At 43.8% G+C, this 26,822-nt stretch overlaps 2 protein-coding genes and 1 long non-coding RNA gene across 4 annotated transcripts; 1 reads left to right on the top strand and 2 right to left on the bottom strand.

Annotated features, from left to right (window-relative positions):
- Positions 1-391: 391 nt before the first annotated feature.
- NANS (N-acetylneuraminate synthase) lies at positions 392-25,866 on the top strand. 2 transcript variants are annotated; one of them, XM_083481895.1, is made up of 7 exons: positions 392-425; positions 14,532-14,635; positions 17,790-18,005; positions 20,284-20,383; positions 22,073-22,227; positions 22,558-22,824; positions 24,122-25,866. In XM_083481895.1, exons 1-7 carry the CDS (start codon positions 407-409, stop codon positions 24,329-24,331), a joined length of 1,071 nt encoding a protein of 356 aa, XP_083338021.1. In that variant the 5' UTR covers positions 392-406; the 3' UTR covers positions 24,332-25,866. The 2 variants fall into 2 exon arrangements, with proteins under 2 accessions (XP_083338021.1, XP_083338020.1); XM_083481894.1 differs by lacking the exons at positions 392-425; positions 14,532-14,635 and adding an exon at positions 15,625-15,896.
- LOC310696514 lies at positions 7,180-15,524 on the bottom strand. Its single transcript, XR_014520597.1, has 3 exons — positions 14,689-15,524; positions 14,107-14,174; positions 7,180-7,858 (listed from the first exon to the last, which is right to left on the bottom strand). It is a non-coding gene; the product is annotated as an uncharacterized lncRNA (long non-coding RNA).
- CCIN (calicin) lies at positions 8,003-9,957 on the bottom strand. The gene has a single exon (XM_083481817.1). The coding sequence runs from the start codon at positions 9,842-9,844 to the stop codon at positions 8,072-8,074; it is 1,773 nt and encodes a 590-aa protein (XP_083337943.1). The 5' UTR covers positions 9,845-9,957; the 3' UTR covers positions 8,003-8,071.
- Positions 25,867-26,822: the final 956 nt, after the last annotated feature.

Raw genomic sequence — 26,822 nt, 5'->3', positions numbered from 1 at the left:
TGAAACCAGTGGTGCTGCTCCTTTTTTATTTTATAAAGGTGCCGTACTTACCACCATAAGTGCCACACTTTTAACATTTAGTGGGGGGAAGTGCCAGTACTGCTTACCCTTGAGGACCCCCAGAAAAAAGCATTGTGTGAGACACTCCTGTTTGAGCTGTGTTGAACCAGATAACACACTGTGGCCTAGCAAGACCCTTGTTTGGAATCCAGTTATGACAATGTGGAGTGTGTGGGAACTCGCATGAACAGCCTCTACAGTTGTAATCTTATTTCAACAGAAGGTGGCCTAGAAAGATACAATTTCTCTATTTTTTAGAGTGAGAAAGGCAACAACTATCAACATAATGAAATTCCCTGTTATGTAGAGATTAGGGGTTTTTTTAAAAATGGAATGAGGACCTGAGATGGTACAACAGACTACAGGTGAGGATAACACTTTTGAATATGTATCGACCTCTCTAAAAAAACCACCAAAAATACCTTGCAAATAGAAAACTATCTCAGCAAATGGGGAACTAGCTTAGAACCATTCTCTCTGATGTGATAGTTTTCTGCCTTCAGTGTGACTTTTATGTGAAGGATCATATGGTATGGTCCACAGCATTTACCGTTTTATTCTGCAGGCTTTATAGATCCAGTTTAAGGCTGTGTCCACTACGATCAGTAGAGAAGCTTTGAAGCTGTATTGCAGAGCTGTCAGTGACTGTGATACACATTCATTTTATGCTGTGCTACATTTATCCCTTTTTAGACTTTCCTTGAAAGGGGGGAGGAGCAAGCATATGTTCTGTTTCATCATCTAACTTCCACTTGTTTTTATGAAGGTTGCAATAGAGCCTATGGATATATATGCCTAATGTACTATTCTGACTTTTCCAATAAATGCAGGAAGGTCACGAGTAAAGATATACACTCCTGTACACCCATCACACATTCAAAAAATGTGTGAGAAATGTGATGGTTTCTAGTCACACCATTTTCATAGGTTTCGCTGTGCTTCAGGTGCTTTCAGATTACAATTCCCATCAGCCCCAACATGGCCAATGATAACAGATCATCAAATTGTAGAGTTGGAAGGGAACAAAAGGGTCATCTAGTCTGATCCCCTGCAATGCAGGATTTTATTTTATTTTTTGGCCCAATGTGGGACTCAAACCCACAACTCTGAGATTAAGAATTTCATGATGAAATTATAATGGGAATCATGGTTATCTAGAGGGCCATGGGTTCCTCATCCCTGCCCCATTAAATAGTGCCCATGTTGCCTAGCATACTTTCCCTTTTCATGCCTGAAGCCCTTTAGGAACTTTTACCTGGGAGGTGAGATTCTCATGAAATTGATATGCATTTAATTTTTTTAAAGTGCCTTTCCAAAACAGCATTGTTTTTACATATTGAATACTCAAGTTTTAAAAAAGAAAAGATAGTGTCCTTAATAGGTCTTATGCATATATACTTGGAAGTAAATTACGTTTAATTCTGTGGGGCTTTCTCTCAAGTATATGTGTGTTTAGGATTGCTGTGTTAGCATTTCCCCTCTCCTGCCAGTTTTCCCCCCTTTCACAACTATTATTAAATGGTTACTTCTTTTAATGTAAAACTCCATGCCTGCAATCCATTTTCTTGGGGTTGCCAGCTGTTTAACTTGCATTGCCTCTGCACTTTTTACAGTTACTTGAGATGCAGAAACAAAGCAGGTGAAGTTTTGACTGGCATGTAAAGCAGAATTATGACAGTGTGGCCTGATAGATATTTGCATAGCAGGCTGTTAAAAGCACAGGAACAAGGCCGGGAAAAAGCCCTGTATTTATTATGAATCCTTACTGGAGCAAGATGGTCTTAAGATAGTTGCACAGAACTTTACGTCAGCCAGTTCCGCTGACAAGCTTTATTGTTTCTCATTTCCCTTCCTTCTAAAGGACAACTGGTTCCTCTGTCTGTTATAGTTCTCTGGAAATGTGTGTAATTGTAAGCTTGGTTGCTCAACTTCCAAAGCCTTACTGCACTCAGAGTCATCCTAGTCCCTTGGTTGGCAACTAGTTTTGCTGGAATGGAAGATCTAGTGGGCCAGTGCCCTAGACTTCATATGCAACCCCATGGCCTGCTCAAAAGTACAACTCTCTTCCCCGGACACACCCCCACACCCCCACGCAGCACAACCTTTTTTCACCTCAATTGCAATTGCGGGAAGGGGCAGCAGGAGACCACATATTCCTCTTTATAGACCTGGATTTGGTGTAATTTCTGCTCCTCAATTCATCTGAATAAGACAGAACAACCATGGAGTACACAGCTACCTTGGTTAATATGTTTGTTTGTGTGTGGATATATTTAGTATTTACTTTGCGTATTTACAAGCCACTTTTCTGTTAAGAAAACCTGCAAAGCGTCAGGAAAGCACCTAAAAACTCCCTGTGCAGAAGCACTCTATTAAAAGACAAAAGTCCAGTTAAAATGTAGCTAAAGAACAGTGGTGAGTGGCATTAATAATTAGGGATACTCTAGTAAATGAATGTCTTCACCTGTGAAAAAAATGCAGGCAGGGAGGAAATGGGCTCTTTTGTTTGGCCTGCAAAGCTACATATCAGGCCTTTTTAGCAAGCTGATTTTCTACAACCTTGGGGGGAAATCTATTCCAAATTGAAATAATACTGGATACAATGTTGTTTTTCCAATTGTTAATATATTACATAGCTTTTGATTCCATCATGGCACCCACGTCCAGGTTGTACTTCAGGCAAGGATTATTTCTGGTCGCCTCTCACTGACAAGCTGCAGTGTACCCATAATCCATGACCTACTATCTGACTCGGCTCCTGACTAATCAGGGTTTTTTCTGTCTTCACCTCTCCAGATTTCTCCAAATTGCATGCAACTACCTCTCATGGGCTTCTGGGGGCTGTATTTTTTCAATAAAATAAGTGGTCACCCTAGTGATAAACAAAGTCTTTGCTCTCCTTTTTTATTGTTTAGTGGAATACAGCTACATCCTAAAAGCCAGACCTCATAATCCTATACCTAAATCTAATTAAATTCAAAAATCCTGGATTACAGCATTTAAATGTGTTTAGGATTGCAGCCAACCTTGGGTTTAGGCCCACTTAAATGATATGGAGGATTTGTACACACTCCTGTTTACTATGCATCTAGTGCGTTCTCACTGCTGGTTTGGGAAGCGGTGTGCACATGACGTTAGCTACGGTCCATGTCTATCCTGTTGTTTCTTATGAAATACTGCACAAAATATTTGATGAGTTTCCCCTCAAAACCAGCTTCTATCCAAATTGAGCAAAAAAAAACCCTAGCTGTGCTTTTAAGCCAGTAATGAGTACACAGCCTGTATCCGATAAACCCAATGAGCTGATTCAAATATTAGATCGCAAACCTGCTAGCAAGACCTGGATTTTAACCATGTGCAGCACCTAGCATAAAGTTACCAGATTTTTTTCCCAATGAATCCAGGGAAACTTTTCATCTTCAATGGATTTTGTATGGGGACTGATTTATACATCCAGGGACTGTCCCCGCGAAACAGGGACGTCTGGTAACCTTAAGTCCTAGCAACATACATGCCTTAAAGATTATTAAAGGAGCTGGGGCATTGTTTAGGGGGGCTGTTTGGTGGGGGTTGTTGCTATTGTTGCTGTCAATTTTTTGGATCTTTATACTGGATCTTATGATTTATGTGGAAATGGTTCAATTTGGTCGTGTGTGTTTTGATGTTTTGTTTATGGTTTATGACTACTTTTGTTACGTTCATAGTTATGTATTTTTTATATGTTATAAGCTACCTTGAGCATGGTTTTAACTTTGGGAAGACGGCATACAAATAAAATGATTGATTGGTGTTGTGAAGGACAGCTAGCTAGGACCTTGAATTCTTGAGCAATCTTTTTGCAGTTGCTGTACGCCAGGATTTTTGGACTTCTGGGAAACTTTAAAAATGAGACTTATCCAAATAGCATTGTACTAAAGATATGCTCAAGAATGTATGGATTGTGAGATACCAAGATCTGAACAGCCGGTTCAGTGCAGCTCCCTCTGTCAAATGCCCTCAGCCTAAGCTAATCAAGAGGAAAAACAAGGGCAGATTAACCCTTAGCAACCTGCAGTGAAGCATGCTTCTAAGAGAGGCCTTGACTGGCGTTTCTGAGAGTTAGGAAGCAGAGACAGGGTTATGGGGCTCTTGCTGATTTTGGGGAGTGGGATGGGGAATGGATATATATTTTTCCCCATCCTTGCTTAGGAAGAAAAGCTCCTACAGGGGGATTTTGAGCAGGGGGTAAATGGCTACAGGAAGAGAAAGAGTTAAGCTATGCAGCCACACACACCCTCCCAACACACACACTTTGCTTAAGATTGCAGCCTCTGAGGCAGCTGGGTTAAAAATAAAAATGGGTTAGGGACAGTGCATAAGTCATTTTAGCCAAGGAAGGAACACTGAAAGGCTGTGGCAACTGGTAGCAATTTGACATGGTAGGGCTGCAATTTTTAACCTAGCTGTTTTCATCACAGTAGGACTCATACAGAACGTATTTAGGAAAGTGAGCCATTTGACATGTGCAGAGTGCCATTGCCTCCTCTCTCTAAAATAAAAGTAAAAATCAATTATTATACACACACCTATGTACAGGGAAAGAGCTTCCACGGCCAAAGTATGATTTTCAGACAAGATGGACTCCATACCTCCTATTTGGAAATTAAGCCATTGCACATGGCGAATTCATGTATGAGTTAGACCTACACATCTGATGCCAAAAACATGTTGCCAAAACCCTATATACCGGCAACCATTTTGCACAGGAGTTGCATTCCTGACCCCCGCTTGTGTTGGCAAAGTCAGCGGCGGAGCAAGCCAATTGGGTTCCTGGGGTGGCATGCATGCCCTGCACCTGGGGGTGGGGCCAGCCGCCCACAGGGCAGGACGCTCCGCGGGGCCTCCGAGGAGTCTGCCTATCTCCTCCCACTCAGCCACCCTACAGCTGAGAGGGAGGCAGCGGGCAGACCGTTTGGGGCAGCGGGGAGGCAGCGGGCGCCCAAGCCACCGTGTCACTTCCAGGAGAGATGCGTGGCTCAGGCGCACTGCAGGCCCCGCAGTGAGTGCCGCCCGGCATTTTGTCACCCCCGTCAGTGGTGACACCCGGGACAGACTGCCCCCACTGGACCCCCTTTCTCCGCCCAAAGGCAAAGTGTGTGTAAGCCTGTTCAGCCCCTTTTCTGCCTACTTCATGGGTTGGCACAATGTGCACATGCATGACTGTGCATCATTTGGATGTGCCTTAAATGATTATTGCCTGTACACAAATGTGAGGAAAATGTGTGTCCAGCTGCATATAGCTTTCCTTCCCCCAAAATCATTTTAACTACAGTATTCATTCTCCAAAGTGATAATTTATCCAAAAAGAGAGAGGTTGTTTCATTCAAGCCAGGGCACAGCTGAACATATTTGCAGTGTATGGCTCAGTCCTGACAATATGAAGTCTCTGCTCATGTGCAGAGTCATTACACCAGACTAATCATAATCAGCCTCAGATATTTTTCAAGATTTGGGATACTATCTCCGAGGTTTGGGAAAGGATGTAGAGTCAAGTCATATTCAAACAGGCACAGAGCCCAAATTTGTCATTTTAGAAATTCACTGACAAATTCACAAGACAAATTCAAATAGCGGCAGCATCCCCCCACCCAATTCCTGTGCATTCAAGATATATACCGGTACCCTGCTAGGGGAAGGGCTGCTTGGAAGCAAATCCACACACCTTTTCTGGAAATACTCTGGAAGATACTCTGTAATTACACACAGTTCAAATCTACCTTATCTGCCCTGCACTGCCCTGTCAGCTGCTTCTGCAACAGCAGCTTTTAATGAATGAATATAGAGAAATTATTAAGAGTTTGTTGCAATATATATGGAAGCCACCCACTATTTTGCCTCCCAGAAAGATAAATGCAAAATGCAAAATGATTAAGTAAATTCATTTATTGAAAGAGACTCGCTGTTGCTTCCTTGCTCTTTCTAGCAAAGTCACATAACAATACTGAACTCAGCAAACAAACAAACAAACAAAATGCTCCTCAAATTAGGAAATGTTTCCTGATGCTTCTCTGGCCTTCAGGGAAAGCATGGGCTAATGCTAGCACATAGGGCTGTTTTGGAAGCATTCCTGACTCCTCCCATATCTGCTCTGGTGACTGTGCTGAACAGGCCCCATAATAACAGATGGAATAAGAGTCTGTCTGCTAGGGCTAAATTTCCTGCAATCCAATCAGTCACATGGCTTTTCCTGCTTAGAGACACATGGGAAGCACCTCTTTGCCATAGCCATACTTTTGGATTAGGATTGGCTGAGTGATGCAGAGAGCTGATCGGCCAGAGAATAGGAGATTGGCAGATATGTCCCTGTATGGTTAAGGAAGTATAAAATGGGGGGAGGGGTCAGGAAAGAGTGATTTTGAAGAGGAAAAGATGCTTGACATTTTCTTAGGGAGGTTTGTGCCTTAGTAACCTCAATGGACCAGCATCCATTGCTAAAAAGTGGGATGTTTCTGCGTTTCCCCCTTCCTTTTACACCTGCTATGCTGCTCTCACTTTTCATAGCAGCCAGGCACGCGAACTAAAATGTTATATCAAATGTATGATTGCTTATAGCATTGGTTTGTTTGATGACATTTGTGTACCACCTTTTCATCCAAGGATCTAAAAATGGTAATCATGGTTCTCTTATCCCAGTTTTATCCTCACAACAACCCTGTGAGGTAGGTTAAGCGGAGAGACAGTGACTGGCCCAAAGTCACCCAGTTAGCTTCCTGTCTGAGTGGGGATTCCAACTCTGGTGTTCCAGATCATAGTCCAACACACTAACCATTACACAAAACCCATTACAGGGCCCTCAATCAGGATTTGGAACGTGACACATGGGTTAAACCCCTTTTCTGCACCAGGGGGATAAGAACTGCACATACCCTTCTGTTTGCCCCAGGAGGGAAGACTATAATGAACACCAATAGCGGTTTTTCTTCTGTGAAGCAAAAAATTCACAGGGGTGCAGAATGGTCCCAGTTCTGATCAGGGGGCCCTATTAAACCAATTGAAGTCTATGGCACTGATAACACCCATTTTCTTCCTTTGAGGTCCAGAGGCAATTTGTAAATGGCAAAAGAGCTGCTTGAGGAAGAGAACTGGCAGAGGGCTTTTATTTTTTCCAACTGTGTCCATCCGGTAACAAAGATGGACTCTAAAGCAGGGCTTAGGCCTTCTTTAAGGTTTTGTCAGCAAACTCGCATTGGAGTCACAAGATCAAAGAATCATAACGTTGCATTAGTGAGAGTAACATCTCTTCCTCTTTAAGATTCTGTGCGTTTTCTAGTTCCTCAGGAAGTAGACTGTGCTTCCTAAGGGGTAAGAAGCAGGCGAGAACAAGCAGACAGGAGCCCACCCCTGGTTATATACAGAGCACAAGCTGCCTTAGTGCTACAGAACCATATATGTCAGTGCCATAACTAGTAATTTTTAGGCTCCTAATTCTCTGTTGTTGCTGCCACCCGAAAAACCAGCAGCAAATAGTTAAGAATAGTTGTGAACTTTAGAAGCTGTTGCTGCTGCAATTCCAAAGTCCCACTGGTCAGATGAGTATTTATTCCCAGAAGCTGCTGTGCTGGTCGCTGCAATCCAACATCAGATTTCTTTGCTTTTCTCCCCAGCTGGTGGCAATCAGTAGCTAGAGGTCCTTAGGCTCCAGGCACAAAGCCCAAGGAGGAACTGCAGTGGTGGCTCTCGGGCTGGCCTGCTGGCCTCAGAGCAAGCTGGATTCTGGCTTTCCATCTACCATTTTGAAAACATGCTTAAGTATTTCATGCTGAAAAGAAAACATGACACAATCTTACCTTTTAAACTATCAGTACATGACCCATTTGTGCCCCTGTCTTGGTTGGTTCTGCCCACCCTAGTTACACTGCCGAACAAAGTACATGATAAAGAGACGAAGGGAAGAAACCTGGTGTTTACCTGTGATTTACAATTCAGTCATTCTTTATTGCTAGAAATTCTGCTTTGTTTTTGTCTTCCCTTATTAATTGACTACAGTTTTTTGGAGAATCTTGCATGGCAACTTAGCTGTACAGCAAGCAGGGCAATCCAGAGCTTCTGGAGGCTGAGCCAAAATCCTCCATTCCCCTAGACTTTGATCTAACATATATGCATGCCGGTTGATGGCATATTCCTCTGGACGCGTGTCACCTGGGCAGATCAGGCCACCACACACAAACACCTTGTTATCCCCAATTGAGCACACTGCATGTGAAAGATCCAAGCTGTAGTTATTTGGCAAGAGTGGGACAAGTTTTGCGGATTTGCTCATTTTGATCTTCTGCAGGTTTATTTCCAAACTCTCTTTGTGGCTCTGTATGCTCAAGACATTCTCCTGAGGAAAGGACAGCAAGGGCTTGTGATTGAACTGAATGGGAAACGTGATGTACTGCACCACATTCTTGGTCTGAGTGTCAAAGCAGTCCAGCACACCTACTCGGGAGAAGCGCCCATTCACCAAGCACCTTCCTGTCACAATGTAAATAGTCTTGTCTCCCTTGGTGATCAATGCGGTTGCATCCATAGGAATACTCATCTTTCCAGCAAGAATCCACTTCTCTTTCCCTTCGTCGTACTTGTAGATACTTGAAATGTACTTCCTTGGGGCCGTGCTTCCTCCTACAGAGTACACTGCCCCCCCACAAGTCACCATGGTGTGGAAGACCAAACCTATAGGCAGATCCGGAAGTTTGATCCAGGAGTTAGTATCTATATCATACTTCCAAGCTGTTTTCAAGCCAGAGATCTGCTCTGTTGTTCCTCCAGAAACATAAATGTATCTCCCTAGCGATGTTGCACTGAGAGCAGCTGCTTTGTAAGGCATCTCTGTCAGCTTTAGCCAGATGTTCTCTCCAATGATATAAGCGAAAACCCCACTGTTGAACTTACCCTGCTCTTTTTGCCCTCCTAAGATCACCACAGAGTCCATTAACGCCCCTTTCCTTTGTTGAAGCATCAGGCTTTGAGGATTGCCCTTTTTACGATCACTCAAAGTGCTCTCTATCCGGGACAGGGGACCAGTGTGGTCTGCAAAGAGTAACACTTCACGGCAAGTGGACAGAAGCATACTGGTGGAGACAGCGGATAAATGAATGTAGGTAAAATACTTCTTAAAATATTTCTCCCTTTCAGCCTTTCTGTATTTCACCCACTGGAGGAGGGTTGAGAGAGTCTGGTCCTCGTTTTGTACATGAAGATGTTCATCCTTAAGGAGCCTGCTGAAGACATTAGGGGGGCAGTGCATAAAGTCTGTTATGCCAGGGCCTGCCCAGTAGTTGAAGTTGTCTCGTATACCATCATAAGCAGCATTCGCCACATCTTTCATATCATATGAGGTGGCCAGGAGCATGTAGTAGAGGCAGTTGTTCTTCTTAAGGGACCTAAGGAGGAAGTCAGAGCAGTGGTTCTTCAGAGATGGGGAACTGAAATACTTGGCTCCCTTCAGCAGGTCCTCCACGTTCTTCTCAGAAATTACAATCTTCCCAGTATAGAAGTAGTCAAGCAATTGCTCCACCAGCTCAGAGCTCAGGAACTTGGCATCAATGATAATAAAGAGTTCATCATCTGCTTTCATGTCATTGCTGGATATCAGATTCCTAATATGGGAGGACATGGCTGCTAAAACATTGAGGTGGGCATAGAAGACTTTCTGGTCCACACTGAGGGCCACATCACAAAACTCCCGGTTCTTTCTCTGTTTGTTGAGGGCCTGCATCATAAAACTGTTGTGGTTCTTTTCTGTAAACTGCATCCTCATTTTTGGGGCCAGGCTTGTCTGGAATTAAGGAAGATGGTATAAGCGTAGAGGACTCTTTGCCCAGTTGTTGAAGACCCTACTCTGGGTACAAGGAGTGATGTCATCAAATAAAGGTGCTAGGTCACAATTATCTGTGACATGTGTTGACAAGAGTCTTTTCAAATTGTCCCTTTTGTACCGAGAGAATATCAGTCTCACTTCAGCTAAACCCGATCCAGAAAGAAAGAGGCTCCATTGATTGGAGGTGAGGTGGCTTCACCTATTCTATCTAGAGTGTGTTTGTATTGAAAGGTTACATGTTAGAGTCTTCCCAAGGAAATGCTAGGTTATAGTTAAACGCTGTGGTGATGTCAGTTGGGAATACATTCCCACTTAATTTATTAGGTTCCACTGTGTATGATCTAAATAACAGAGCATTCTGTTCCCCAAAGTGGAACTAAATTTGGGTATCTGTATTTTGATAATGCCTTGATAGGGCAAACATTCCACTGATATGACTTGGTTTCAGCATGTCATACATTGGATTTAGAGAAAGGCCTTAAAATGGATAGTAAGAGTTGGCTTGTGGTAAGGTGAACCAGCCACAGGGGTGCCATGGGACTGTGAAGGGGTGTTGCTTTGCTTGTTCTTAATGGCCAGCTCACTGGTTTTTCACAAAGAGGGCCAAACAAGATTATATGTTCAATATGTATGATTTTCTTATTTAAATAGCAACCATAGGGAGGCTGATAAGAACTGTGGGCGCTTAAGGTTTAACTCTCTAACTCTCTTCCCACATGTCATGATCCTGATTCCTCCAATGCCACTACCATGGCTGCTATTTTAACAAGAAAAATTGGATACCCTGGAAGTGCCTGTATGCATTTAATGTATGATCCACTTTGGGTCACTGGTGAACTAATGTTATATACAATTAACTCTACAAGATACACTTGTCAAAGGCTTGAGTTTATTTGCTTTGCAACCCTGTTAATTCTCTTGGAATTCTCAGCGGCTGATGATACTGCAAACCATACTTTAAGAATGACTTTATAGTTTGGCTTCGGGGAGTGGGTAAAAATAATTTTTAAAAAATCTCCTCCCCACCCTTACTTAAGTCTCTTCTCCTTATTGAAAACTAAAGTGATGCCCAGCAGTGGGGAGAAGTAAGAAAAGGAAATATCCCAACAACTATTTATACCCACCCAGCAAGCTTTACTAGCAAAAAATGTATAGCCCCTGACAGTCGTTAATGACTCTGGGGTTGCGGCGCTCATCTCACTTTACTAGCCGAGGGAGCCAACGTTTGTCCGCAGACAGTTTTTCCAGGTCATGTGGCCAGCATGACTAAGCTGCTTCTGGCGAAACCAGAGCAGTGCACGGAAACGCCGTTTACCTTCCTGCAGGAGCAGTACCTATTTATCTACTTGCACTTTGACATGCTTTCAAACTGCTAGGTTGGCAGGAGCTGGGACAGAGCAACGGGAGCTCACCCCGTCGCAGGGATTCGAACCACTGACTTTCCAATCTGCAAGCCCTAAGCTCAGTAGTTTAGGCCATAGTGCCACCCGCGTCCCTCACTCTTCTCATGCCTGTGCCCCAACTCTATACAAGAAGGTGCTAAGTGTCTTGTGACACTGTACCATTCAAATGTTATAAACACCATATTACCATTTCTCAGTTGTCTTTTTCTAACCTAAAAGGCCCCCAACACTTAATGATCCCAGCAGGGGAGGGGCTATAATCCTTTGATTATTTTGGTTACCTTTTCCCATATAGAACATTATATGCAGCTGATCTGATGCATGGTTACTTGAAAATGAATGCACATCATCTTAATTTGAATGGGATTGACTGCCTGTAAAGTGTGCATAGCATCACAACCTCAGCATTTTCTCTTTCTCTGAAACAACTTCTTTTTGCTTTATGCTCTAGGCAGTGCTTCAGCTTCTAGTTTCCCTGTAGGCTGAATTAAAAATTCTGTAGGAGGAAGGGTGGTTGACTCATCCTCCAGATGTTCTCAGTTTCTTGTCACAACTGTGTAATCTGCCCTTTAACAATTGGGCAATTAATAACAGTGTTTGATATTTGCATAAAAGGGACAGAGTGCAATTCTGTTTGGAATATAGGTATTATCATAGGATAGCACTGACAACTGACCAGAAAAAGAATGGTGTTGCTTCTGTGTATTTAATAGTAGCTTGATCTGTAAAAGTCAGCAAGTTAAGCTTAAACAGTTTAGAAATCAATGTTAGCATTTGCTTACTGTAAATCAGGATGTCGTTAAAAAGGTACAGGAGCAAATGTTAGTGTAAAAATAAACCTATTGGCAACCCTGCTTCAGGTACAGGGATTTAGAATACTGTCTTAAACTCTAAAAAAACATGATCATATTATTGAAGAAAATTGGAAGAAAGGTGAACAGATGCAAATGAGGAAAAGCCTCCTGTACTCTTACATCTATGAAAGAGAACATTTTGAAAGGTGTGCAACTTGATTTGCATGCATGATAAAAGCTGTGAAATTATTCAGGATAAAGGAGCTTTGCCTTTGCCTCTTTTCACCCCACTGCTGAGCCATATCAATCTGCTTCTGTTTAACACATTCAGGTTAAGACTGCCCCTTAAAAAAAACACCTTACATCGCTTCTATGCTTTTCATGTCTACCACACACAAATGTGGTTGGTGAAACTTCCCATCACTTTAATGCCAGAAAGACAGGAACAGGCAACTTTTTACTGGCACTGCTTCACTGTCATTCATAACTGTGAGCTCTGCAGAACTCTTTAGGTGAGGCTTATAGAGTAGCTTGATTGGGACTAGAAACTGGGAGACCACGGTTCCAGCCCCACTTGACCATGAAGCTCACTGAGTAACCTTGGACCAGTCACAGTCTCTCAGCCTAACCTGCCTCCCAGGGTTAATCAAGGACAGCTTAAAATGAAGTGCCATTGAATTTAGGTAAATTTACAGCTAGATAAATATATTTAGGTTTGCAGTTCTAAAGCCCCTTGTGGTATTAAATGGCTGTAACTCTATCTGGTCAAATATTACCACACCTATGCAACTCAAACAGGTTGTCTCTGGCACATGAAGCTCATCCCAGGTGACATAGCAGGCTACAATAATTGATTTGTATTGACTCTGAAGCTTGTTCTTAAACATTGTTGGTTCCCACACCTTCAAATGGCAACACCTGATTTCTGCCACTGACAGGTAGATCTTTGATGTTTCACCTGAACATTACAGGAGGCAAAATAAGTGGTGCATGACAGGATGATTTGTAAGCAGCGACAAATGGGAAGAATATATTTTTTTTTAATGTGGGGTAGCTTGCTGGAACGTTATACTTTTCTTGTTAGCAGTATTGTGCCTTATCGGGTGGTAAAGTTATCAATCATCAAGCAAGCTCAGTGGCATGTGCCAACATAAATGGAGCTGAAACAAGAGAGAGGTATCAGCCTGTGTGGGAGAACTCTAGCTTTAAAAAAGCAGGTAAAAGGGGTTAGCTCATTGAAGCCCAAATAAATAAGGAATTTGATCATCAATTGGAAAAGAATAATGGAAAACTATAGAGAGTGAATTGGCTTTCTTAATAGAATAGAATAGAATAGATTCTTTATTGTCATTACACAAGTGCAACATTGCACAAAGTGCAACGAAATTGGATGCCATCCCTTAAAACAACAAAAGCAAAACAACAACAACAACCAAACAAACCACATTCCAGCCACACCCACACCACACCCATCAAACTCCCAGGTCACACTATCGAGTTACAGCATTCAAAAAGGTCACAGCTCTTGGATAGAAACTGTTTTTCAGTCTATTTGTCTTTGACTTGATGTTTCTATATCTCCTGCCAGAAGGCAGTAGTGCAAACAGACCGTGTCCCGGGTGAGATGAATCCTGCAGGATGTTATTTGCTTTCCTAAGACAACGGGAACCGTACAGTTCTTCCAAAGATGGGAGAGGATGACCAATAATCCTTTGGGCTGTGGTTATGACCTTCTGGAGCACCTTCCTCTCCCTAGCTGTACAACTGGAGAACCAAGCACAAATACAGTATGTAAGAATGCTCTCTATGGAGCCTCGGTAGAAGGACACCAGCAGTCTCTCACTCAGATTGTTCTTCTTTAAGCCCCTCATTCTTAGTATTCCAGACTAAAGGAGGCTCACTGCAACCCTAAACAATAGCATCCCTGTTAGGGAATGAAGATACACTGCAACATTTTGTTGCAGTTTCCACTTATATATTATACATTTGAGTATATTGTATTTACCAGAAACTTTATTTCTCTGCTGTGTAACTGTAAACTGTATGGTTGAGTTGCAGACAGGAGGGATAAGCCTGAAGAGGAAAGGAACAGGAAAAGTTTGCATTTCCATGCATATGGTTCTAAAACTCAATACAAGGTGAACTTAAAATAAAAAATAAATAAATACAATGCTTGAATAGCTTCACAACCCTGTTACATACCCAAACAAATATGACACATATAAACCTGCAAACTTCCTCTCCCACCACACCTGAAATGTCAGGTAGTCTAAAGGTTATTTCCAAACACTGACATTTCCTCGTGTTCGGTCCCCCCCAGCGATTTTGACAATGGTAATAGCAACAAAGAGATTATGTGCTTTCCACACCAGCTTTAAGTATGAAGGATATAGAAATCTTCCTGAGTTTGTGTGCCCATTCTCTTTTCAGGGCAGAGGAAATGGGTGCGGCATTTAGTGAGTTACCCAACTCCAGAAATCACAATGTGGTTGACCAAGCGGAATTATGCACTGCTGTCTTCCAGTCACTCAGAAGTAAGTCCTATGCGGTTCCAAAGAAAATAAGGCCTGCAATGCTAACCGCTTACCTGGGAATAAACCCCACAGAATTCAATAGGACTTGAGTAGATGCCGTTAAGAAATTGCGCAGCTACTTCCATGCGGATGTACATAGACCTGAAGACAGTCAATATGCCCGGAAGCTTTTAATGTTTAATAGGTTATTGTATTTTAGTGTTTTGTTGGAAGCCGCCCAGAGTGGCTGGGGAAACCCAGCCAGATGGGTGGGGTATAAATAATAAATAATAGTAATTATTATTATTAGGAGGAGGCTTCTTCCGAGTACGTACGCCTGGTATTGCCAAGGTGGGACTGCAGTCGTCTGCGTGCCCGAACTGGACATTAATATGCCCAATAAGGGGTTGTCTGGGATGCTGTTTTAGCAGTAAACAGGAATTATTTCCGAGTAAACGTGATTGGGGATTGGCATATTCTGGCGTTTGCTCTTTATTGTAAAGCAATAAAGCTTTGAAGGCCGAGAAGAGCAACAACAACTGCTCCCACCAATAAAAACTCCATGCCATGAGCCTAATAAATGAGTTATTTGGCACCTATCAGGAAAATAGTCTTCAAAAGGGCGTTAGCCTAGTACAGCCCTCACGAGTCACGACTAACCAGGAGCCCTCGCCCTCAAAGGGCCATTTTCTAGACTGGGCAAGCTTCCTCTTCCATGTGCCTCAGGGCCAAGGCTGTAGAGCAGCCGGCTGTTCTTCAACTACAACTCCCATCATCCCTAGCTGCGGGCTACGCTAGCTAGGAATGACGGGAGTTGTAGTCCAACGCCCCCTAGAGCCCCAACGTTGCTGCCACAGAGCAAGCCTGCCACCACCCGGCTTATGCCAGTAGCTGTGTCGGACCTCGATTGGCTGGGCTGCCTCGGATAGGATTCGTGCGATTGGACGTGGAGGTGGGGGGCGGGCGCCGACTGTCGTCGCTGTCATTGGCGGATACGTGGCGCATGCTTCCTCCCCCTCTACGCACGCGCGACGGGCGAAGCCGAGGAAGCGTCTCTGCCTGTTGGGTTCGTGCCTTGAGCGCGCGCGCTTGCCGTTTTTCTGCGCTCTCCACCCGCCCCCCCCCCCTCGCTCAACCAACGGTCGCCGCGATGCCGCTGCAGTTCGAACTGTGCCCGGGCCGGCCAATCGGCGGGGACCACCCCTGCTTCATTATCGCGGAGATTGGCCAGAACCATCAGGGGGACCTGGAGACCGCCAAGCGGATGATCCGAGTGGCTAAGGTGGGGAGGTGGGCGTGGCCTACGGGGGTGGCAAAGTGGTGGGTGTCGAGGCTGGGTCAGTTGGGCTGAGGGGCCAGAGGCGAGAGGGTGGGGAACGGGAGCAGGGCGGGGGTGGCCGGCGGGTTGCTGCCTGTTCTCGGTGTTTTGTCGGGTATCATGAATAGAAGCTGCATGTGGGAGAGGGGAAGTAACCAAACTTGTTGTTGTTTAGTCGTGTCCGACGCCAGGCCCTCCTGTCTTCCACTGCCTCCCGCAGTTTGGTCAAACTCATGCTGGTAGCTTCGAGAACACTGTCCCACCATCTCGTCCTCTGTCGTCCCCTTCTCCTTGTGCCCTCCATCTTTCCCAACATCAGGGTCTTTTCCAGGGAGTCTTCTCTTCTCATGAGGTGGCCAAAGTCTTGGAGCCTCAGCTTCAGGATCTGTCCTTCCAGTGAGCATTCAGGGCTGATTTCCTTCAGAATGGAGAGGTTTGATCTTCTTGCAGTCCATGGGACTCTCAAGAGTCTCCTCCAGCACCATAATAATAGACAACATAATAATAAAATAGTCGTAATAATAGACAACATAATAATAAAATAGTCGTAATAATAGACAACATAATAATAAAATAGTCGTAATAACAGTCCCGAAGGCAGAGATTCACTAACTGTGGTCCAGTGACCCATGAGCCTCATGCAGCGGCACCACAGCACCTCAGTTAAAAAAGACAATTAGAAATCATGCGGGATCTAGTAAAGGACGTTGCAGTTGTTGCCACAGACAGGAAAAACTGTTATGTGGTCCGTCAAGCCCCTCATCAATATTCAAGACGTCTGAGGGGGAGAAAAGTTTGGAGTGGGAAAGGGTGATGGGGATGTTTGGCACTTAAGGTTTGTAAACCTTTTGTACTTAATAAAGGTAATGTGTAAATGATGAGAACTGGGAGATTGTAAGCCACAAACCAGTTATCAAGGGGTATTTGGATTTTAGCTCTTAAAAAAACCCCTCCTGAGATCGTTTTATGATATTTCCACCTTATCCTTCCTTCCAAGGAGCTCATGGTTTCATCAGACCCAACAGTGTGAGCGTCAACCCTGTGAGTTAGATTTGGCTGAGAAACAAGAGCGTAAGATGAGCCTGCTGAATGAGGCCAGTGGCCCATGTAGTTCAACATCCTGTTCTCCCAGGATGTTCTGACCAGGTTCCTGTGTGAAACTGGCAAGTAGGACCAGAGCATTTCCCCCTCCTGTGGATTCCAGCCACTGGTATAGAGCCATTCTTGTGTAGTGGCATCTGGGCTTAGTTCCCTTTTCAGCCATTCAACTATGTCACTGAGCTACAGCCCTTGCATAATTATGGAGCTGAAGTTCTGTTATAATGCGTCCTGTTGGAGGATGCACTGTTGGAGGATGCACTGTTGGCAACATTGAATTCCTATGTGATTAGAATTGGGAACTGGTACCATCGTTGACCTTAAATGGTTCATCAGTTGGGTTCATTAGTCTGCAAGACCCTAATCTGAAATAGAAAGAGTCTATTTGCTGACCTTTCCTTTGTTTCAATGGCTGTTTAGCGCAGTGTACATCTGACAAAGTCCACAGAGCTTATTCCACAATAAATTTATTAGGTTGCGTACACACTCTACATTAAGGCAGATTATTTTCCCCAAAAGAATCCTGGGAACTGTGTTAAGAGTGCTGGGAACTGTAAGTGTGTGAGAGGTAATCTCTGGTTCCAAAAGTCTTTAAATGGTGTGTATGTAGCCTATGTCCTTAAGGTGTCTCAGAAAGGACTCTTCAATATTTTTAAAATTTTCATTGGCATGGTCAGTTCAAGCGGTGTGCATGCCCAGGACTGAGATGGGCACGTTCAATGACCTTGAAGAACTATTGTAATGCTTGTGTCTTTTTAGGAATGCGGAGCAGATTGTGCCAAGTTTCAGAAAAGTGAACTAGAGCACAAATTCAATAAGCGAGCCTTGGAGAGGCCATACACTTCCAAACACTCTTGGGGGAAAACTTATGGAGAGCACAAGCGCCACCTGGAGTTCAGCCATGATCAGTATCGAGAGTTGCAGCGATATGCAAAGGAGATTGGCATTTTCTTCACAGCATCAGGCATGGATGAAGTAAGTGAGATGTTGGTTTTGTTTTAAGAAGGAGCTGCCACATCTGAAATTACCCACAACTTGGTGAACAACCCCATAGTACGCAGGGAACACAGGGAACCAGAATTTCAAAACCCAACAACCCCTAAGTACGCAGGATACACAGGGAACCAGAATTTCAAAACTGTCCTTAGTCCACCTTCAGCAGGTTAGGAAAAGAGCTAGCACCAGTATTTGTAGAGCAGTGTCTTTTATCTAGTTGCAACCTTTTCAGTATAGATGTAAAAATCACATATGTTTTCCAGTGTCTGACCAGGGTCCCTGCATAAGGGTTGCCAATTCCCCCAGAGGGATCCTCTGTGGTGAATAGTGTCTTGTCCCGTGACTGTAACACTGAACGCAGAAGTCAAACCTGCTGAAATTTCCATTGCGGAATGTATGTACTGGTGGGTTTTTTGGAAATTTTGAATCCGTAAGTGCTTTGCTGATGGAATTCAGATTTAGCATCTTTACTGGACTGACTTTTTTTGTGCTTCAAAAAAAATCACACATGCTTATGATTACAATAAAGCAAAATAAGTAAGTGGTTGAATATTGTTCTGAAGTTGAGTTGGCATGCATTTCACAAGAAAAACTAACAAGGTGTGTCATTTATTTTCCACATGTATTTCAGCTGATCTACTTTTGCACACTGGGGGGAACTTTTAAGAAAGTAGAGGAGCTGAAATATTTAATTAAGGAGAAAAATAAAGCATACTTAGCATAGTTTTGGGACGCGGGTGGCGCTGTGGGTTAAACCGCAGAGCCTAGGATTTGCAAATCAGAAGGTCGGCGGTTCGAATCCCCACAACGGGGTGAGCTCCCGTTGCTCAGTCCCAGCTCCTTCCAACCTAGCAGTTCGAAAGCATGTCAAAATGCAAGTAGATAGATAGGTACCGCTACAGCAGGAAGGTAAACGGCATTTCCGTGTGCTGCTCTGGTTCGCCAGAAGCGGCTTAGTCATGCTGGCCACGTGACCTGGAAGCTGTACGCCGGCCTCCTCGGCCAATAAAGCGAGATGAGCACCGCAACCCCAGAGTCAGCCACGACTGGGTCCTTTACCTAGTATAGTTTTAATGCTTTGTTTAAAGAAACTCAAAACATGACAATTCATGATTCACTTCCCTCGGAGGCAGTCAGTCTGCTGCCCTCCAGTTGTTTATGGGCTTCAGCTTCTATTAATCTCAGCCATCAATCATTGGTCAGGGATGAGGAGAGCCTGAGGTGCCTAAAGGGAGAGTTGTGCCAAGGCCTCTGCTGAGGTTCACATTAGGGGTGTGGTAGGTGGAGAGGGAGTCCTTTGCCTGTGTCTCTCGGCTCAAGTTAAAGCAGCTGAGGTGCATAAAATGTTGAGATTTTTTATATCAAGCACTGTGTCGGGGGTCTGACAGCAAGTCTCTGAGGCCACTGGGTTTGAGGTAACCAGTTTCTGTTATGCAGCACTTTGCCTTCAGAAATGCTAACAGGATACGGATATTATGGTACATCCTCATAGAACTGTAGAATTGAAAAGGACCCCGAGGATGATTTAATCCAACCCATTGCAATGCAGGAATATACAGCTATCCCATAAGGGGATCGAACCTGCAACCTTGGTGTTATCAGCACCATGCTCTAACCAACTGAGCTAGACTGTCTGCTGGGTGGATCTAAGGTGTCTGATTCAGGGTTGGTTAGATCCAGGTAGAATCAGTGGCACTGACAAATACTCTGAGGCAGATCTGCATCCTCCTTCATTGCTCGGGGTGTGGGGTTGTGTGGGGTTGTGAGGAGTCTTATTCAGCCCAAGGACATTCCCTCCTGGACAACATTCCAGGGGCCACATGTCAGTTGTAGGCGGAGCAACGGATGCAGATTTTACCTTTGCACAGTAGGCTAGTTTCTGCACATACTCATCCCCAACTCTTCCATCCAGCCAAGCAAGAAGCATGATTAGAATTAAAGGATACATTCCAGCCACAGACAATATTACCAAAAAAAGAGTTCAATACCGAGAGTCCTGAGGGCCAGATAGAGAAGCTGGGAAAGCTGCATTTGACCCCCAGGCTATTGTTAGTCACTCTGTTCTGTATGTTTGGGTTACCATGAACTCTAGTTTTTATTTGTATTCCTTGTGTATGAGCATAGCCATGTGCTGTTCTGCTGTATGTTTCTGGGAAAGGAGGCACATTCATCCAGCTGGAGTGTCTTTATTTGACAGGTAGAATCTTAATGTTAGGAATCTTTGTGTTCTTTTTTTAAAAAAAGTATTTCTTCACAGATGGCTGTAGAGTTTCTGCATGATCTGGATGTTCCATTTTTTAAAGTCGGATCAGGAGACACTAACAATTTCCCATACCTGGAAAAGACAGCCAAAAAAGGTGATTTGCTAATAACTCGCTTAATATAGCTACTGTTTCTACTCTCCTAATGGTATCACATTTAATGAGAGAATGTATGAATTTGATAGAGCACCCTGCCTTATTACAGTGGTACCTCCGGTTGTGGACGGGATCTGTTCCAGAGGTCCGGCCGGATCCCGAGGTTTTTGCAACTGGAGAGACCGCTTCTGTGCATGCACAAGCAGCAGTAGAGCGATTCTGCACATGCGTGTGCGGCAAAAACCTGAAATATACTTCCGGGTTTGCCACTTATGTATCTCGAAATTTACGTAAGCGGAGGGATACGTAAGCAGAGGTAGAACTGAACAGTAGTACCTCGGGTTAAGTACTTAATTCGTTCTGGAGGTCCGTTCTTAACCTGAAACTGTTCTTAACCTGAAGACCACTTTAGCTAATGGGGCCTCCTGCTGCTGCTGTGCCGCCGGAGAACAATTTCTGTTCTCATCCTGAAGCAAAGTTCTTAACCCGAGGTACTATTTCTGGGTTAGCAGAGTCTGTAACCTGAAGCGTATGTAACCTGAAATGTATGTAACCTGAGGTACCACTGTATATCCAAATTAGATACAATTGTAAATATCAGCTAGCATAAAAAATGACAATAGTTCTTTCATCTCCATCCATAATGTCTAGTAGAAATCTTCTACATTCTTCTCCCACGCTCCCATTAATGATGGATGGGTAGAGGAGGACTGCCATTTTCAACTGTAGTCATGGTTTCGTCCTTACCTCCTATGAGGAAGAGGGACTTTTCAGTGGTGGCCTCACAACTCTGGAATTCATTGTCTGTCAACCTCTGAAGGATCACTGCACTCTAGTCTCTTAGAAAGACTCTGCAGATATGTTTCAGGTTCCTTACATGACTTTTTATATACCTATCTGTGAAGGACAAAACTGGATTTTATGTTCTGGACTGGTTTATTAGTATATCTAGCTTTTTTAGCATTGAGGTATCTATAGTAATTGTTACTATAGATAATTAGTAATAATAGTAATAATATTACTGTTATTACTATCTATAGTAATCTGTTGCATTTCAGGTTATTTTTTTTTAATCATGTAGGTTCCTTGGAGGAGCTTTGCTCAGAAAAGCGGCCTATAAATAGGGAGGGTGTACAGGCCCCAAGATTTGTTGTTTATCTGTGTTTTAAAAACACCTGACCTGTCTCTAAGTTGCTCTGTGCTCTCTCCACTTTAAATTTGCTCCGGGTTCTGGGGTGCTTTGTATGAAACAAAACTGTGTTCCCCGTTCATTAAATGGGGAATATAAAAATGGCTGCAACTTTCCCCCTTATGGTCAAAGTGGATGAAATTTACAGGCAGAAACAATGAATTCTGCCAACCCTTAGGCTTTATACCAGTTAAAGGACACATTCCAGCTAAGCAAAAAGCACTCAGGATATCAAGGAGGGCCAGTGAGGGGTGTGTTCTGGAGGGGCATGGCTTGGGTGAAGTCCTGAGAACCAAGTAAAGGCCTAGAGACAAATTAATTTGTGTGCGCCAGCTGCAGAAATGGCATAGGTGGGCTATGAATAAGTGGGTTGGTATCAATCCATCCAGTTTATAGGCAGATAAAAAGTAATTGTCAAGTAATTGACCAGTTTGTATAATGTAGCTGTATGAGACAGAATGTTGGAGTTACAAAATGCTCTTGGTGACCTTCCCTTCTAGGTCGCCCGATGGTGATTTCGAGCGGGATGCAGTCAATGAACACAATGCAACAAGTTTACAAGCTGGTGAAAGCCATTAACCCGAACTTCTGTTTTCTCCAGTGCACCAGTGCTTACCCTCTTCAGCCTGAAGATGTCAACCTTCGTGTCATAACGGTCAGTGAGGTGGGGTGGAAGGCATGGCAATTCTCCTAAGGTGCCTTATTTTTCTTCTGAACCAATGAATTGAGCAAGATGACAGATCAAGTGCAGTTGGGAATTTGCTGCAACTCTAAGGAGAGGCCTCAGCCCAGCACAGAATTAATTTTCCTAAACCTCATTCCTTTTCTTCTTCTTCAGCAGACTTAAGAGCTCCTTGACTGTGCTAAACTCTGGCCAAAGTTGCACATAAAGCACAACTAAATTTCATAGCATTTTGTAACAGCTAATGTTGGTGCTTAACTGTCCTCTTCTTTGTATTTACCATCAACTTTTCTGTCCTTCTAGGAATATCAGTCCGTCTTCCCAGATATTCCTATTGGCTACTCTGGTCATGAGACTGGGATAGCCATTTCCATTGCAGCAGTTGCCATGGGTGCAAAAGTCCTCGAGCGCCACATTACACTGGACAAAACCTGGAAAGGCAGTGATCATCAAGCATCCCTGGAGCCAAAAGAACTGGCGGAACTAGTGAGAAGCATCCGGATGGTGGAGAAAGCCATGGGGTCCCCAGTCAAGCGGCTCCTGTCCTGTGAAGTGGCTTGCAATGAAAAGGTAAATTTATTATTGAGTGCTGCAAGACCCACTTATTCTGGATTGCTTAACCTTGGGTTACTGACGGTGGCAGCAGTATTCATACACATCCATCCTAGTAAGGGTAATACAGAGCTTGCTTTGTAGCGCTTGCCTGCCACTGTAAGAAATCCTTCTACAGATGTCACCCCACTTATGTGCAATTGAGTCCCACATGGCCACATATGCATGTGCTGCCAGGAAATAATTAAAGAATGGTGGGGGAGAGCTGGAGAGTCCCCAAAGCCTGAGGAGGGTGGAGGTGAGGGTGGAGGAAGCCCGAAAGAAGCTGGAGGCGCAGCAGTGCTTTGTTTACATGGCTCAGCTGCTCCGCCTATCAGCTGATGCGTGGGGTAGCGCAGCAGCAGCAGCTGCTTTCTCCATGCATCCTCCAGCCTCCTGGCGGCCCCAGAGCTTCAATTCTAGTTGCAGGTATTTTTGGTATGGATTGAAAAGAGAGCGGCAGAGAGAGCATTTAAAGGATGTTTAATATAGGCCCTGTAAGACGTAACTGGAGCTGCTTGGGATTGAACCTGTGACCTTCTGCACGAAAAGCAGATGCCCTGTCACTGAGTTGTCAAAGGCTGTATTATATGCAGTGCATATACGCCTCCCTTATTCTTTTACCTCTTGTTTCCAGATCAGGGGGTGGGGGGTGGGGGAAATAGCAGCATAGTACAATGATGATGATGATTTATTTATTCCCCAGCCACTCTGAGCAGCTCCCAACAGAATATTAAAACACGATAAAACATCAAGCATTAAAAACTTCCCTAAACAGGGCTCCCTTCAGATGTCTTCTAAAAGACAGAGAGTTGTTTATTTCCTTGACATCTGATGGGAGGGCGTTCCACAGGGCAGGTGCCACCACCAAGAAGGCCCTCTGCCTGGTTCCCTGTAACTTCACTTCTCGCAGGGAGGGAACCGCCAGAAGGCCCTCGGAGCTGGAGCTCAGTGTCCAGGGTGGAGATGCTCCTTCAGGAATACTGGGCCAGGGATGTTTAGGGCTTTAAATGTTAGCACCAACTCTTTGAATTGTGCTCAGAAACATACTGGGAGCCAATGAAGGTCTTTCAGGACCGGTGTAATATAGCAGCCACTCCCAAGTACAAGACAGGCAACCAGGAGGCACACCATGCCGTATGCCATAGACCTATGAGCCCTCTGCTGCTGAGCAGCTGTGTCCCAAACTGCTGCTGCATGTACCACTTGGGGGTTGCACCTAGAGCGCAGGCTCACCACCCCAAGACATAACCTCCTTCTACTTATCTTTCTGTAGTTGGGAAAGTCTGTAGTGGCCAAAGTCCGGATTCCTGAAGGTACCACACTTACTCTGGATATGCTCACGGTAAAAGTGGGGGAACCCAAAGGATACCCGCCAGAAGACATCTTTGACTTGGTTGGCAAGAAGGTCAGGATAAATATTGGTGAAGATGAAACCATCGTCGAAGATGCCATCGAAAACCATGTGAAAAAAGTGAAATGCTAATTTGTGACAATTTTGTGAAATGGGACCTTGGGAAGAAGCACTGTGGTAACATACTTAAACCAGAATGTGCTGAAGTTCAAATGAAGGGTTTTGGGGAAGGGAACCGCAATGTGATTTTTTTCTTGTGGGTAGGCTAAAATGTCAATACAATTCAATGTAGTACTTCTTGAGGAATCTTTAGTTTCTCTTTATTGCTGAAAGCTTTTTGCTAAGCCATGACACAGTAACCCACCCAGAGAAACTTTTCTGAAAGGTAGTGCAGGGCTTTGGAAAAATATGTATTTGTGTGGGCAGGATGAGCGCCAACAAATGAATGCTTCTAAATTTTTGTGAATGCCTCTTCAGCAAGACATATGTGTTCCAGGCCTTTTGTAATGTTTTCAGAATTCAGAACGAGATGTTGCTATGCGACTTGCAATACCTCCAAGATACATACTGTACAAGAGTCTCCTCTGTGCCCTTGATCTTAGGTTTTCTCCTTGTCCCATCACAAAGAATGACAGAGGGAAAACTGAATGTATGCTGCAGTCAACTAGGTGTGTAAACTGCTCAAAACAAATCTTTGGGGCCCAGGTGTGCTGTGTGCCTTCATTTTTAGCTATTCAGATTTTGGGCGATTCTGTTGTAGAATTAAGGCAACGTAGAAGTTCTAGGATATAATTTGGGACAGCAGTGATAAAGGAAACAATTCATCTGACAGGAGAGCCTATAAGGGAGCCTAGCAGTAGAAATCATGTGTCTAATAAGGGGCTGCCACTCAGATTCCTGAGCATTTAGTAGACTTTAACATTTCAACCTTTCTCCACACCATGAAGGCTAGTAAGATGGAGCTCTGTGAGAGAAAACTTAACGGTTTTATTTATTTGGAAGTAAAATCCCACTGCACTTGGGTGGGTGCACTACTGAGCAAGCATGCTTAAGGTTGGGGTGACAGACTTTCAAGGTTTCCCAGATCATGACTATTCAAGATTCATTGTAATGAATCTAGAAAGGTTTCTGTTAGGCGATGGGGCCTGCACACTTCTGCCTTAGCTTGATAATAAATTATTGTTATTATTATTGATAAGAAGGAATGTGTTTCACTTAAAATAAAGGTTGTTTTTTTACTTGAGCTCAATTTGCTTTAAGCATAATCCCCATGCGTAGGTTGTGGTATTGGGATTGCACCAGCTCACTTGCATTACTCCTGCTTCCTTCTGCACTGGGCATCACATTTGAATGGATTGTTTGCACATAAGGCCTGATTTATGTAGACTGCACTGTCACAAAATCCAGGAAACTGGATGGCATGACTCGGCCCTATGCTGCTCTGCAAACGTTCTGTCCCAGGCTGTGGGTGTCCCAGGAGCTTGGAAGGCAGGGGTAAGAGAGTCAGCACAATCCTGATCCCTCACTCTGTTCTGATCAAATGTATGCACAGGACTTGTCTGAATCATGATTTTGCTGTTAATGATTGAGTTAAACAATGACAAAATAATGACTGGTGGGTTTTTAAATTTTTATTTTAAATGGACAATAAAACTTGGGCAAAGTTACTTCTTCTCTGCCAGTTTGTTTTTATGGGGAAATCTTGGGGTTTTTTAGGTTGCAGAAGGGATGAACTGACCAATGGCTCCTGTGGTCTTTTGACTTGTAAAAGTCATGCTGGGAGAGTGTCACTTGCTAAAAATGTGCCATCACTGTAGCCTGAAATGATGGGTTTTAATTCACAGTGACCAGGGCTATGGACAACACATAGCTAGGCAAGGACTGTGGCCGGAATAGTATACAAAGCGAGCAGCGGCAGGAATTTTTGAACCATCACCAGAACTTCAAAATAAAGTAGTTCTCTCCCTGTGGGTTTGTGCCTAACTCTCACCCTGGCAAAGCTCCCAGCTGGAAGGGCAGGAAGAAGAAAAAGGGGTGTGTTGGGGGAGGGTCATAAAGGAAGAAGCAGCTTTGCTCTGGAGGCAGCAAACTCCTATTGCTATAAAGGCCTCTGAACAACTAAAAACCTGCAAATGAATAAAGCTCTATTTATGAATAAATGGCCATGGTTGCAACAGATAAAGGCAGACTCCTAGAAGGCAATGTCATATTTCAACCATTTCGATATGGCATCTAGTTATTATTAATGCCACTGATGAATCACTTCCCATAAAACATCCTGTAGCAATTTGATAAACTTTTATAAGAACGCTTTCAAGCCAGAGACAGATGCAAACTGTGATAAAAATCTCCACTTTCTAAAAGGCTTGTTAAAAATGGAAGATCTTCAATAGGCATCAAATTAGTTTTTTATATAAGGCATAAGATACTCTTTTTGATAGCCTGGTTCCAAGCAGCCTAGGGATTTAAATTCCAGTAACTGCACCTTGACCATAGCCTGATAACAAATTGGCAGCCAGCGCCAATTCTCTTTGCAACTACAAATATTTACAGCTGAGTAGTGAAAACTTGGGTACTCCTCTGCCTCTCTTTTGGCTCTCTGGAATGAGATTCCACATCATTA

This window comes from Podarcis liolepis (genome assembly GCF_965112155.1).
Source record: "Podarcis liolepis genome assembly, chromosome: 17".
NCBI classification, from domain to species: Eukaryota; Metazoa; Chordata; class Lepidosauria; order Squamata; family Lacertidae; genus Podarcis; species Podarcis liolepis.
The sequence above is the reverse complement of the archived record's forward strand: the minus strand, read 5'-3'. Positions and strand labels throughout refer to the sequence as shown.

Coding starts and splice junctions, on each gene's coding strand:
- NANS (XM_083481894.1), top strand. CDS start 15,765: ATGCCGCTGCAGTTCGAACTGTGCCCGGGCCGGCCAATCGGCGGGGAC. Junction 18,006..20,283: donor CAGCATCAGGCATGGATGAA/GTAAGTGAGATG, acceptor ATTTCTTCACAG/ATGGCTGTAGAGTTTCTGCA. Junction 22,228..22,557: donor TCAACCTTCGTGTCATAACG/GTCAGTGAGGTG, acceptor CTGTCCTTCTAG/GAATATCAGTCCGTCTTCCC.
- CCIN (XM_083481817.1), bottom strand. CDS start 9,844: ATGAGGATGCAGTTTACAGAAAAGAACCACAACAGTTTTATGATGCAG.